The 15057-nt window shown below is 37.2% G+C and overlaps 1 protein-coding gene across 8 annotated transcripts in view; it reads right to left on the minus strand.

Annotated features, from left to right (window-relative positions):
* The window catches only part of ROBO1 (roundabout guidance receptor 1), a 687829-nt gene that overhangs the window by 487458 nt on the left and 185314 nt on the right, over positions 1-15057 (minus strand). For 5 of the 8 annotated variants that reach the window (XM_077174535.1, XM_077174531.1, XM_077174536.1 and 2 more), the window contains exon 3: positions 5784-5852. The exons of 1 other annotated variant lie outside the window; for it this stretch is intronic. In XM_077174535.1, coding sequence (XP_077030650.1) covers positions 5784-5852 — 69 coding nt within the window. Of the gene's footprint in view, positions 1-5783; positions 6455-15057 lie in introns of those variants that run through there. 2 more of the 8 variants (XM_077174533.1, XM_077174537.1) reach the window with 2 other exon arrangements.

The raw sequence follows: 15057 nt of genomic DNA on the forward strand, positions 1-15057 counted from the left end.
AAAAATAGACTAAATAGAAGAAATTATGCTTTCTTCTCTTCAAGTAAGTACAGTAAGTACTTCAAAATCATTTAAGGGACCTCTTGAATTTGTGGAGTGTGTTACAGAAATATAATCTCAGAGCAGCTTCACTGCCTATCTATCATATGCTACCCTGCACACTGAAATTCAATTCAATTCCATTCAAATTTATTAAAGGTCATAAGTTCTAGGGCACCAAATGTTCCAAATTTTAATTACTCCAAAATCTCTATGTTTTTATGAATCAGTGTCATCCACTTTAAATTCGACTGTAAAATCTCACTGAAGCAATTTTAAAACAAAATAGTTCATTTTAACCTTAAAACTTAGAAAAGTTCTAAATAAATTTATTTCTTGACATATGAGATTATTTCCCAGATGCTACAGACAGTATAATGGAAGTGGGACACTCAAGTTAATCCCACAGATTAAGTAGTTTGCATGAGAAACTGCAAATTAGTTAAATGTTAATTGCAGAAGCAGTTTGTTTTATCCTCTTCCAGATTCTCTTCTCCTTATCTTTCTTTTCCCTTTTCTTTACTTTCCTTCAGCCTTCAGCTATTTAACTGCCCCCTTTCTGTTTGCTTCCAATTCTCTCTTCTTTTCCTCCCGTTAAAAATATCTCTCCTTCTTTCCTTAATGTCTCTTTTCACCATCCCTCTGAGTTTCTTATCAGCCACATCTACTTCAGGAGAAAAAAGGGCTCCAGCATCTAAGGGCAACTGTCTTTTCTGTTCATAGCTCTTTTTATATACTGAGTTACTTGACATGAGAATGTCTGTGATAAAACACTTTCCTCTGTTGTGTGAAGTAAGATTTCTTGTGAGAAATACAACTACCTGAAAGGGGAGGGGGTGGAAGTACTTGGAAAACAGCCTCAAGGTTAGGAAAGGCTGTGTTAAACCTTTCTGGTTACATTTTGACCACCAAAGATCACAAAATGGTTTTGATTTGCTGTTCTATTTAAAGCTTCCAAGGAAGCCTCTAGTGCCAGATGATAAAATTAATATGCAAACTTGCAGTTAAATTATTTGGCACATGTCAGGGTTAAATACTGCAATAAAAGAGGAAATCTGAACATCAAAGACCACTCTGTAGCTCTTCAAGAAGGACAAATGTTTTACTCCCTTCTTAAAGATAAGGAACCTGCTGGTTTCTTTAACAGGACACTAATTTTTAACTATATACCTGACAATTTTTTTTAATCAAATCAAGATATCTCATCTGAGCAGAGGAATTAATCTCCTGTTGGTGATGCACTTCCAGCAGCTGTTTGGCTGGAAATCGTAGTGGTCACTGACACGGGGAGAGATGGGCACACAGGCACTGATGTCCCTGGGCTGTGTCACCTGAGACCTCCTAATCTCTTTCAGTCCTGGTTTGAGCCTTTTCTTTTCAAGCATATCTTTATTTGAGGCAGCAACGTTACTGTTAAATTCTTTTTTTTTTTTTGTTTCTTCTTTAGGGATCCATACAGGTAAAGCCACACATCAGATTCCTTTTCCTTCTTACCAAAACGACTTGAAAAATATATTCATTTGACAGTCAAATATATACCATGGAACAACTTGCAAGATTTAACCCCAATGCACAATTCAACTTTTCTGAATTGTGATCAGTCTGAGGAAACTTATAAAGCAAAATCTAGCTGTGACTTTCCAACAAAATTAAGACTCTGTTTCTTTATCCATAGAGGACAAGTAAAAGTTATGAGTACCAAATATCATAAGAAATTCACAACCTATGAACCAATGAATGAACATCAGTATGATATATTTAGCAAAAAAAGTTTAAAAATTTCAGCATATTCCCTCTACCTAGAGAAAATACAGGGCTGGGACTGACTGAGAAATGACTGACATGTTACTGATAGGATTTTAGAACCACTACAGAGAAATGTTGAAGCTTTTAACAGAGTAAAGTAGCTCTTTATGTGCCCACAAGTGCCTACATAAGTATGTATGTATACATACCCCGAAATATATATAGATAGATAGATAGATATATTTCCACACACAAAGAGTCAGTAAGAAATTTTTTTTACTACTTTTATATTAGTGGCATTCCTAATAATAGTAAAAAAAATAATAATAATAATAATAGGTTAACAAAGACCATGGTATTTGTTATTTCTATTGCCAACTACAGTATATAAGCCTGTTATGCTGATCCTAAGCATTTTATCTGAAATACAGAATGAATTGAACAACAGAATGTATAGTTCTGATGCCTTGTAAAATCTTAAAATGTCATAATTCTGTTACTTCATATGTTCATATTTCTACCAGAAATAGGAAAGACACATATCTGCTGCAGCTATTCACTGTGGGACAACTTTAAATTCTGACCTTTACATCCAAAACCTGACCAAAAATTATGATTTTATTCCCTTTAAAATGAAAAGAAATTTATTCACTGATTAAGAAATTCTGATTAAGTTTTTCTCAAAAAACAAAATTACACACAGTACAACAAAAATATTTAAAGTTATAAATGTCAGAAAATATGTTTTTAAAGTCTTCAGTGTAAACATTATATGCAGGGTATAGCAGTTAATAATAACCAGGATATTGCTCTATAATGCAGTTTTCTGAGAGATAGTAAGACAGCCTAAATACATTGCCATTTTGGTATCAAACCATGAGATTTCTCTGCATAATTTCCAATGATCATAAGCATGTAAATCATAAAGTATAGACATTCAAACAATAATTGTTGGCTTTGTTGAACATGAAGTGAATGCATAAAAGTAATAATGTGCCAGAAGAAGACATCATTGCATAAGCAATTAACCACTGTTATTTTAACATATTTAAATAGTTTAACATTGTCTCCAAGTTATGCACTGTTGCCCCTTCCCCACCCTACAGAAACTACAGATTCTTGCAGGAATAAGTCCCCTTATTTTCCTTCTATACTATTTTTTCTTGCAGTTCTATTTTTCAGAAAATAACATTTATCTCCATTCTCCTGACTTCATTCATTCAAGCTGCAATGGAGCAGAACCAGGCTACAGATTTCCCAGTTCCAAGATCCCCTATGGAAAAGTAAAGAAGAAAACTTCATCTGATGAGGTATAAGCTCAGATAAAGCAAATGCCAGCCATAGGAATTGAAGTTTTGTTGTGGTCCTTGCTGGACCTTGAAAAGAATGACTAAAATTGGATCATGACAGCTTTTGTGGACAACTTCTTATGGCCCTTAATATGCCATTGTCTTTTTTGGAGAAATATCACAGAGAACCTATAAAAAGGTTGTTCTGTCTTCTAAATGACCACTTGGAGCAAAAATATTTTGAAATCTCTTTATATTGTAAATATAAATTACTTTTAATGCATTGCTAAATGCTTTAGTGAAAATTTCAGTTAAAAGATGCAGAAACCAGCCATGTCCCCTTTCATGTAATGTCATGCTTTTTGGTTTTAATTTTGCAATTTGAGTGTAACCCAGTTAAATAGAAACATACACCATACAATCACAAGCATTTTCAGAATATTTTTTTCATTAGAATATTAACTATGATGTGCAAAAATGAACCAGCAAGAGAACATCTTCAAGTGTGATGTCAACTGACAGGCAAATGTACAACATTAATAGCAATCAAGAAGTATTCTATCAATTATGATTAAAGAACATTTCTTCTCTCAGAAATTAGCTCTCTACTTCTCAGAGTATCCAGCTCTGCATGATAATCCGCATCCCCACTACTAGAGAAATTTTGACATCATGGATAACAGAGCCAAATAGTATACAAGGAATGGCATTCCTGTAAAATCTTCTTGTTCTTAGTAAGACTGCTGCTAAAATTTAAATAAAAGAAACACTAAAGGCTACTCCAAGCATCTGGTACTTTCAAGGAGAGCTGATTCAGATCCCTAACTTTTAATACATTCAACAACTGATGTCTCTAAGCAATCAAGTAACACAATATCAAGGTGCTATAACAACTGATTTACAGTCTATTTTTCCTTTAACCAAATACAGCAATATGCTAATGTGCTGGCTTAAGAGCACCCTGTCCTGAGAGAAAAAAGCAAGTAATTTGAATCTACAAGGTCTAATAGCTAATACAGGTGACATTAAATATTGTAGCTGCAAAACAATTTTCAAACAGGTGGTGGTCCTAAACTTCTGAATATTTGCATAATTTACTTATCACAGCTAAAGAAGACTGCAAGTTGATTAACTCTACTCATGCTTTTGTGAGACAGTAATGTCTATATCACCATCTATTTCAATTCTTCACAGGAAAAAAAATCAGGCTGAATACTCAGAATCAGAAATTTTCAAACCCCTGCAAGTCAATAAATTAAAACTGAATGTACAGAAGTTTTACCCTTGAATCTGGCTTTTTTCATAATGTACATCTGTACATTTCAACATGTACAGATACTCATTTTAGAAGGCCTTTTTACTGAGAAAGAAACATACTGTGAAAAAATTTCGTTCAACATATTTCAGTTGTGCCTCAGTTTCCACAATGAGTAAAATAAAAGGCTCTTTTAGTCATAACAAGTTCATGTATTCAAATATTTATAAGCTGTGGGTTGCTATTTTTGTGCATCCCTTATGCACACATTCATGCCCTGCAGTGTGGGCTTTAGATGTAAAGTACCTGTGAGTGGGCAAGGCAGTTCTCACTTCCACTGAATCCATCACCTCTTTCCTTAATGCTACTGATATGGGAACTGAGAGAAGCAGCAGATTTATTAATATTGTGTTCATGCTTTAGGGAAAAAATATTGCTCAAGCTGCAGATGAGCTTCCAGATAAGAGGACTGACAAAATTTCACCTATTCCAAGGATATCAACAGCCAGCCCTCCAAGTTCTGGTTATTTTAGGGACTTCCATCACATACGTTATCCAAGCAACCACATCACATTTAGCTGAATTCAACAGAAAACCTTCATTCTATTTTCAATGTTCCTTCTCTCTTTTAGTAATCTAAGTGTTTCTAAAAAAGAAAAAAAAAAAACCAAAACAAAACCTCAGCAAATATTTACAGGCATAATGCTAATATTATGCTGCCCATCATGGGCATTCTTGTTTATAAATAGCTGGACAGGAAAAAGGAATAATGTCAGCGAGAACTGAGTTGCCCTTTAAATGGAAATAATCATCTGGTTATTTCAGTCAAGCAGCTGTGTATGCAGTAGGAAGTCTCACTCACAAATATTATGATGACTCATCTACTTTCCTTTTCTAATAGTAAATGCTCTTTTCTCTTTACAAGTGCAGCACTCCTAAATCCTTCACAAGCTGCAATTCTACCTTACATTCCCTTACCTAAATCTGCAGATTTTAAAGTGCAGCTATGCATTTATATCCACAAAATTAGCTGTTATAATCACTGAGGTTACAAGGTTCTTTCACACAAACTGCAGACCTGTGAGATTTGCTGCCTTTATCAAAGCTAACATCTGAAATAGCATGCAAAATGCTAAGACTACAAAGAGAAAAGGTGCAGCCTGGACTGCTCCCAAGTCCCTGGAAAGAGAGGAGTTAATCAGCACAGGCAGTTCAGAGAGGGTGCAGTGAGACACAGGACTGTACTGCAGATGTGTGGAGCTCACGGAAGGTGTGGCCCGTGCCTTCCACATGCATATTTAAATACTTAAATTACACGGCCTTAAGGCTGCTATTAGACAGCAACTTCACAGAGAGGAAGAATTACACAGTGAAACGAGGCCTAACGCATTTCTTCAAACAGAGAGCTGAGAAGAAGAAGAAGAAGAAGAGAAGGAAAAGCCCGGGTTACTCACGATTCTTTTCACCTCTCCACCTTGACCCCGCTTTTATTCTAGGCGCGACGTCCACGGCAGCAGTTATGTCTATTAGCCCAAGCAGCAGCAGCAGTGACAGCACAGCCATGCCAGGTAACAAAAAAAAAAATCAATCACCTCTACCTGGAGTACTGCTAGAGATGAATTGGAGAAGACTTTCCTCAGTAATGAACAATTGGAGCTAACAGCACTTACTCAGCAGAGGCAGAGGGAGATGTAAAATGTTATTCCTGCTAGAAATGTTTATTAAAAATTTCCATTGCATTGCTTATTTCCTTGATCCAGGGAAAGCAAAAACAGAAGAGTTGTAAAGGCTTCCCCTAACTAGGAGCCTCTGGCACTCAGACGCAGGAGGAGATGCAGTGGCAGTTTTCTGTGGTCCCTCAGAAGCCACCAGCTCCTCACCTGCCTCTGCCACCTCTCAGCCCTTCCCAGTGTTTATCAACATTCCCCACAGCACCCTAGCAGGGGACACAGCCAGGCTGGAAACTGAGTTTTTTCTCCCTCGCTTCCATATTTCACTGCAGTTTCACAGAGCTGATGACACGGAACATTTTAATGTTGACACTCAAATCTCATTACGTTTATCAATGGGCAGAAAAACACAGTTTTTCAAGCTTTCCCCCCCTTACCCACAGAGGGGGGGCAAAGGCAAAAAATAACATATCCAAGATGAAAAAATGAATGCTTAAAAAAGAAACTTTTTTTTTTTTTTTAAAGCTGTGCAGTAACTCTGCCTCTTATTCAGCACAAGTATCTTCTATTCCTAGGGAAAATAACACAAACAATACCACCTCCCACACAGGCTTCTGTCAGCAGATGCTGCATAAATGGAGCAGCGCATCAGTGGTAAGAGAAGCTCTGAGAAATTGTTTATAGAATCTGTGTTACCTAACAAACCTATCCCCTGCAGTCCAGCAGCCTCAGGGCAGCCAGCACCCAGGGCAAGCAGATTCCAGTGCTTGCAGCAGCACTGCTGGAAGAAATTTAACCCCAGATCCCTCAGTACTGGGCAGCCAGATCATGAACGTCCCCACAGTCAGCAAAACAGTCTCAAGGAAGAGCTGGAACACAGCTACCCCTGCCTACCTCTTTCACCATAATTATGAAATCATTCCCCATGAGTTGTGGAGACCCAGAAAAGCTTCATCCTGAGAGCTGAAAATCACTATAATAAGACCAGAGGGCTATTCATTCATTGTGACAGAGGGCTTTAGTCTGCACGAAGTCTACATTTATATCCAGTAAAAGTAAGTGCAAAAATTTCTAGTCCTTTAGCACCATAAGCATCAGCCTCTGGAATACTTAAAATTGTTACTTATATGACAGTAAAACTTCCTTTTTTCACAGAACAGCAATGAAATAGCTTTCTCCAAGCTGATCTTCTGCCTCACACATTGCATGCTGGCTGTTGTGGATAGATGTAACCAAGCTAAAGAACTGAGGGCCTTTTTGTTAAATAAAGTACTGGAGTAAATTTCTAGATGCAAATTCAATTACCAAGAAAGGAGAGACAAAGTAATTTACTTCCATCTTAATAATGCATCTATTTTATAATTTATCTATTCTATAATTAATAATGTTCACAACCACCACTCTTTATGAAATTTGAGCTCAAAATTATTAGTGCAATTGAAATACTGCACAAGAACCAGTTAGGAGGCGACCAGCTGAAGACACTAATTTCTAAACCTTCTCATGTCAGTGATAGGAACTTTCCAAAAGAGGCCCTGAAGAATTTTCTCACCTAGATCTGGCAGACCACAGATGATCACAAGAAAGTTTCAACAGCCATTAAAGTAGTTATCCCTTTAAAAGGTATGTTCTTTTTCTTTGGACCAGTTAGAGAAATTAGGAAGAGAGATGTGCTTTTATTTCAATTTGAGTGAACTTTGTTCAGTACAAAAAGCAAAGTATTTTTGGAATAGGATATAAAGAACCTGTGATCCCTCAAATCTCCTGCTTCTTACACATTACAAGCAGCCTTCAGTTTTGCTCTGACCCCAGCAGCTCCTTGTGGCTATTCCCCCTGGAGAGGTGACCAGGAGGGATTCCATATATAAACACTGTACTCTATCTGGGCAGGGAGAGAGTCATCATGTCCTTGTCTCAGTGGGATTTCCTAATGAAAAGCTTTGGGGTTTTTGTGATCCTTTTCTTTGACACGAGTCACATCCATGTGCTGAAGAACAATGGAGATCGCTCCTACACATGCTGTTGGGCCTTTGCCCTACAGCAAAAATAACTCCTATGGTAACATATAGTGTGAAAAGAAATGGTTGGGGAGTTCATATTGTCCTTTTTTAAAGCACTTTCTAACTGCACATTTTTCACCATCTGAGCTCATGCCAGTTCAGTCAGGAGTCGCTCTCGAAAGATGACTCATGGTGTTGCTGGTTATGTAAGACACCTGAATGTACCACATTGTTCACTGCACCAAAATACAGCAAAGGAAAAAGAAAAACCCAATTAATATAAGTCTGCCCTTTAGGAGCACATGAGCAGTAATGTAGAATGGTGTAGTTTACTGTGAATGCAGAAATATTGACTGTTCAAAGGACAGCTGCAGTTTTGAGCACCGAAACCAAAAGGTTTTGCAGTCTCACAGTTGACAGTGAACTGTTTGAAGGACAGAAGATAAAGATTTTCAAAGAAAAAAAAAAAAAGGCCAAATAAAGCATGAAATTCCAGACTGAAACAAATTAATCTGAGCTAAAAATTCAAGCTGCCTCATAGAAGAATTCCCTGCCTTGTAGTTAAAACTTGTTATCCTTTATCTGGTCCCAGATCCAAACTGCATTGAGCCTTGTGCTGTGCAAAAGTAAACTTGTACATCAAATTGGTATTTTAGCAGATGTTGGCTGAGCTCTCAAGCCCCACAGCTGTTTTGTCTAACAGGGAATCCTACACAGAATTAATGAAAAGTTTCAGAACTGTAGGCCAGACAGCTTTTTGTCTTACAAGATTAATGGAAAGCCACTTTTATAGACACAAACCACTGCATGGACACTTTTGCACAGGTTGCGCCCATTTATCCCATCGCAGCAGAAGGAGCTGTTGCCTTCAAAAAAGCTACCCCATATCCTGAGGAGTGTGAAGAGTTGCCCAAAGCAATGTCTCACAAGTGACATTCACACAAAGAAATGAAATTAGACATTGAAAATTAATCACCAAAGGAGCTTTTACATCACTCTGTCTAACATAGTGCCCCATGGACAGTGTTGCTGGTTAGCAGGGCAGTGGGCAATTACTGCCATCAGAGCAATGCCTTCCCCACTGGAGTAATAGCAAGCAAAACCAAACCAATTAAGCATTCAGAGGTGTGAAGCCAAATAAAAGGTGGTCTGCTCCTATGTGATTCAGTATTTTATAGCTCATTCAACTAGTTTCAGTTTCTGCAATATAATTTCTGCTCATGCGAGTTCCTCAGCTATTTGAAAGCTTATTCAAAAGCAATATAATTAATTCTGGGAATTAGCCATTGTGGACAAATTTTTCAGAGATGCAGTGGACTACTTGAAGATATTACACTAAGACTGGATGCCTTCCTGACTAATATGTTACAGTTCAGTCAAAAGGATTTGAAGGTAAAATTACATAATGAATTTATGGTCTGTGTTACATTAGTTCTATCTAGCTTTAATACACCTCATTTTCTCAAATCTTCAAACATATTTAATTTCTTTTCTCCTCAGCTTTCATAATGTCCCAAACTTTTAATTTCTGGTTTAGTGCACCATAGATAAAAGTCACTTGCAATTTACTGCCTAGATCTTTCCTTGGATCAAGTAGCTTCCACAGAGCTTTTTATCCATAATAGGCAGAACTTTTTTCCTGAAGTTTTCTCTCTCTTCACTACAGACTTCACCTGATAACAGAGCTCGCTACAGCATTTAGGCAAGAGCTTCCAAGGAAGGGTTGAAATAATTTTTCTCTGCATTCATTCACAAAGACAGGATGAAAGCTACAGCCTCTCCCACTGGAAGAGCAACTGTCCTTTGAACAGTCAGTTCCCTTTGTACACAGAGGTCCTCCTCCAGCCCTCAAAGTCACTTCCTTACACAGAGACATCTCTGTCGCTTCTGAAGATCCTGCCACAGACTGTGTTGGAAACTGATGACCTAGGAAAGCTTTTTTAGCACAGAAGTCAGGTGCTGGTTTAGCACAAAGGAGGACAGACTGACAAGGAAGAGCCTGGCTGGGCACCATGCCATGGGTTCTTGAGTCATCCCCTCCTCAAAGTCACACAAGGACTGGCTCAACCTCCCTTATCATGGAGGGCAGTGAGCTGCCCTTCCCAGTCCTCGATTTTAAGGCATCTTTATCAAATTTGCAAAACAAAGCAGGTTTCTATTTCTGCAGTATGAGCTCTACTTAAATAGCTGCCAAATACAGTTCTTACACTGCCTTTGATGCCCTTCTGCAACAGTCTCCCTTTTTAAAAGAAAAACTGGATCTGGTGGCTGTCAAGGAGCCTGTGTGAGGCAGCCGTACAGAGACTTTGGGGCATGACAGGACAACAGTCACAGAACTCATTAAAGCTAAACATTACCCAAGTTTTATTTTACAAGCCTTATAACTCTAAAAGCTCCAGGGAGATCAACTCAGATGTAGCAGTGTTTGCCATGAAAACATTGTAGTGCTGTGAAGTGAAGGGCACACACACATAATTCAGCACTGTGTGTGTGGAACAGACCCACACACCATTGTACCCCTGCAGTCTTGGGGAAACACTCAAGTTCCCAAATCAGCTTGGCTGGGTTTTTTCTGTTTTGATTGTAATACAGATCTAATTAATACATCAACTGAACAAAGATCCTGAGACTGACTGGAGTTTTTTAATCATTCAAATGCATACATTTGAAAAAAAACTGCCAAATTCACTATTCTAACATACTTGGGGTTTTTTTTCTGTTTACTTATAGAACACCAACAGTGCCCTCAGCACTGTATAATCGTATAAATTAGCATTACCTCTCTCCTAAAGACTTCATGGTCCAGCATGACTGAGTCTTAAAAGTCATCACTTCTCTGAGGGCATATATTTGTTTCTTAATTTCCTCATGTTAAAGCCTTTACATTCTCAACCACAACATTAGACATTTTGCTAGTACAATTTACATTTTTGGTGGTAAAGGAAAACAAATGTGTTCTTCATGCGTGCAAAGATACACACAAGTCTTTAAGTAAATGTACAGCACCTATGTATACATGCTTCTGCTAATAAAAACCACAAACACAAAAACAGAGCAGGATTTGCACAATTAGAAAGAAGTTCTGATACATATTATTTAGTCTTGGCTAAAGCAACATTTAAGTAAACTGATCTTGGTTTGGATCAACCAGGCCTTACATATATACTCATTAATTATATACCATTAACAAGAAATAACATTCCGCTTGATGAAATTGGAAAAGAGAAGATCTGGTTATTGAGGCAAAAAGTATGTTTTCCTCACCCATGTACCTTATCAATTTGCCATCTATCCTCATGCCCTCAAGGCAACACAGATTTTGATTTATGTCAGAGACTACAATTTTCCTCGATTTATTTTTCCATGTGACTGCAGAAGAGTCGGCATTAGACAAAGCCTGTAAAGTTAAGCTAGGAACTACTATGAATTGTACAAGAAATTCCCCATTACAGGCCTAGCTAGTAATGCTATGAGAAAAGCATTTTTAGTTTTCTCTTGGTATAAGAAAACCAAGAATTAAGCCCTTTTTTTTTCTTATTTTATAACATATTTCTTTTCTCTTTGTTTATAAAAGATGCTTAAAGTCCATCAGGAAGTAAATTAAAAAAAAAAAAAACCAAACCCTGATCTAGGAGCATGTAATAAAGAAGATATTTTGTTCTTGCTGGTAAAATGCAAAGTGAGTTCCTATGAGATACCTCCAAATTTGCACTCAGGCAAAGGAACCAACCTTCCTAAGCAACCTAGACATGTTAGACATTGTAACTGGCTAAAGCCTAATGAGACAACAAATCTTAAAGGCTGCTGTTTGAGCTGGAGGTGGCACCTTGTCCTTCATACCAGGAGAGTTTATGCATTTAAAGTCATTATTGGGAAAAAAAAATAGAGTAAAATAGCCAAAAGGCTAAGGAGCAGAAGAGCAGGGCACTCCAACCCCAGCTGACCCAGGGTACCTGAGTGATGCTGGTGCTATCACAAGCTAGCAAGTTGAGCTCACTCTTGCACCACCTCCTCCTACAGCCACAAATTTCTTTTGCACAATAGAGAACTAATTTTTCTTTAAAAGCAAAGAGTACCAGCAGACTCTGGATCCCAACACACCACTCCTGAAGGAAGCACGGCTTTCATGAAGGCATCGCATCTGTCAGTATGCTTTCTTAGCTCTGGCACTAAATCAGCAAAACCCCTGAGTGCATCTCAAGTGCTCTCAGGATCCTCAACCACAGCACTCCAGGCTTTTAAAGGCTCTCTGTCTCTTACTGCTGTGATCCCACACCAGCAGCCAGAGCGTGCCTTCTTCTAATGATTATTTAGCATTTTTATGTGTGACTGCACAACTAACAGCTCTTCACAGCTCTATGTGAGCTGATATTTCAACACAGCCAGTGTTTTATGTCAGCATAAATGAGAAGCTGTATGAGACTACCACAAGAATGCTTCCCAGATCATGTTGATAGTAAAATTTTATAAGATAATGTTGGCGTTTTTAACATCAAGCTTATGGATTAAATATGTCCCAAACACATTTAATGTATTCAAGTCATTTATCATTTTCTGTTCTAACAAATTGGCAATATTTATCCTATTAATTCAGGCAAATGTAGGACTGTTTACTGAGTGGTGGAGAATTATAAGGATATGTTCAGACAAAAATAAACACAAGAAAACTAAAGTGAATATTGTTTAATGTAAAAATATGCCATCCTACTCAGCTCTCAAAATAAACTGCTAAACTGTCGTCGGCCTTCTGCTTTTCAAAAAAAGTGATTGTTAGGCTAATCTGTCAGGACTGATTTGCATTTCTATATTTAATTTTTCTCACACATTGAAAATATCATATTAGTGGGTTTCAAGAAAACATTCAGAGAAGACCTAGACATTTTATAATTCAAGATCAAATACATAGCTTGTTGCATTTTTTCTTCTTATTTTTGCTTTAAAAATGTATTTCCTTTTTGCTTTGTTTTCCTTTCCACTGATCTCTGACTTCTCCATACTCCACCTCTGTGTACTACTCCCTTTTCTTTCCAGTATATAATTTTTCCCAGCTCATCATTCCTCAGCTCTTTCCTCTCTGTCCCCAGTTAACCAAGCCCTGCTCAGAAGTGAGGTATTACCTGGAAGAGGTGCAAAGGAAAAGGTAGTTGAGCTGAGAACTGTGCCAACATGAGTGAATAACTTATGATGAGAAACCCAGGTGAGTGTGGTATTATCTCAGCAGGTGATTTTGACTAGATAACATGAGATAAACATGTATTTTGCAAACTGTCCCTGTGATTATTAAGCTAGAAGTTGAAGCCAGCCTGCCAAGTACCTAAAACTCCACGAACTTTGTCCCAGAAGATGGAGATATTCCTGGTATTCACTCTGTTCATTTAAGAAAAGAAATTACTTTCTACACATGCTTGCTGAACAGGGCATGTTGTTGGAATACAAAGTCAGCTAATTTTTCCTGGGGTGGGTGGCACCAGAAATGTGGGAAACTATCTTGGCAGATGGGCAGAGAAGAGGAACTATGACAAAATATCTAAAAGCAGGTATAAGAGTCTGGTTACACTTTTTCTGCTCCTGCCAACCCAAATTGCAATGCAGTGAAGGCTTTACAATAACTTCATCCAGGCATATGAGGACATTTCCTCTGCAGTGTTTCCATACTGATCTTCAGAACAAGAATCAAGGTCAATGTCTCACAGCCTAATAAGAAAAAAATTCATTTGAAGGACAATTTTACCAGGCAGTTGCATTGGTGTTAATGAATCAGTTGGAGTTTTTTTTAACTTTTTCAGTTTTCTATTTTGTCAGGGAAAACTTAATTCTCCAGTGTTGAATCTCGTTATTAGGAGACCAAGTAACTTATAATAACTTTAGCAATGACATGGCTTGTGTCCCAAATGGTGCAAATAATTCACTGACTGTACTGGATCTATATCAAACTGTGAGCATCTGGCCTCCTCTGCTTTGATCAACATTTTCAAAGCCTACTTGAGAAAGATGGATGCCCTGTCCTATTAAGAGAACAATGGGAACTGAGTTTCTCTGTATCCAGAGAGAAGGCAGTAATACAATTTCAGCAGTCAATGCAAGTTAGTGGTTTGACTTCTATTTGTGCCTTTGAAAATCTCCCCAGTGAGATTCTTTGGGTGAATTAGAGCCATGGGGTAATCTCCTAAATTGGAACAGAATCAATAAGCTAAATGAAAACATTTACCTCAAACTCTAATTTAAACGCTGAGCTGATGGCATTAAAAATGTCGTATCTTTAATAGATGCACATAAATAAAAGTGTCATCATTATATGTCATAATGAGCATGGGGCTAAAATTACTGTCTGAAACCTCGTGCAAACTCTACATTCAAGTGAAATAAAACACAAACACATTTAATTCATTTTTCTATGGGTTGAGATACAGCAATAGTAGAAACGGGCCACCGTTCCTGACTTTTGTTTGTATTTCAAACTAAAAATTACATTCTTAACTGATTTGGGGCAGCATTTTGGTTTATATTTCATGTTGTCCTACTGTACACAGATGTGTTAATGGAAATCAGCTGAAAAACAAAAGTGTGTGTTTTTAATGAGTTCCACACTTTCTAAACTAAAAAATCACAATCATAATATATTTGTGTTTAGAACAATTTCGTAATAACTTAGACACTTGAAAATAAACATCCCTAAGTATATGAGTTACTTGAAATTAATAACCTCAGTAATAAAATCAATACTATCCTTATAGCTCTTAGTAATTTTTTCGAATATTGATTTTTTTTGTAAGGCTTGCTTATTATTTGGATTGCTGATATTGTTTTTATCTATCATAAAGAGAAGCATTTTTATGGAAAATAATTGAAAATGAACATGTGAAATAACCAAGGAACAACTGCAAACAGCCAAGTGATCATTTTAAAGATTAAAAAATCAAAATTTGGAGACATCTAATGCTGAATCATTTTCCTTTGAAAAAATTGAAATATCCATAAAATGCAAATGTACCATTCAGTTACTGGTAGAAGTTTGTTATGGGAATAAAAAAATTGTACCAAAACTATGACTGTAATGA

Source organism: Agelaius phoeniceus, chromosome 2 (assembly GCF_051311805.1).
Source record: "Agelaius phoeniceus isolate bAgePho1 chromosome 2, bAgePho1.hap1, whole genome shotgun sequence".
Classification (NCBI taxonomy): Eukaryota; Metazoa; Chordata; class Aves; order Passeriformes; family Icteridae; genus Agelaius; species Agelaius phoeniceus.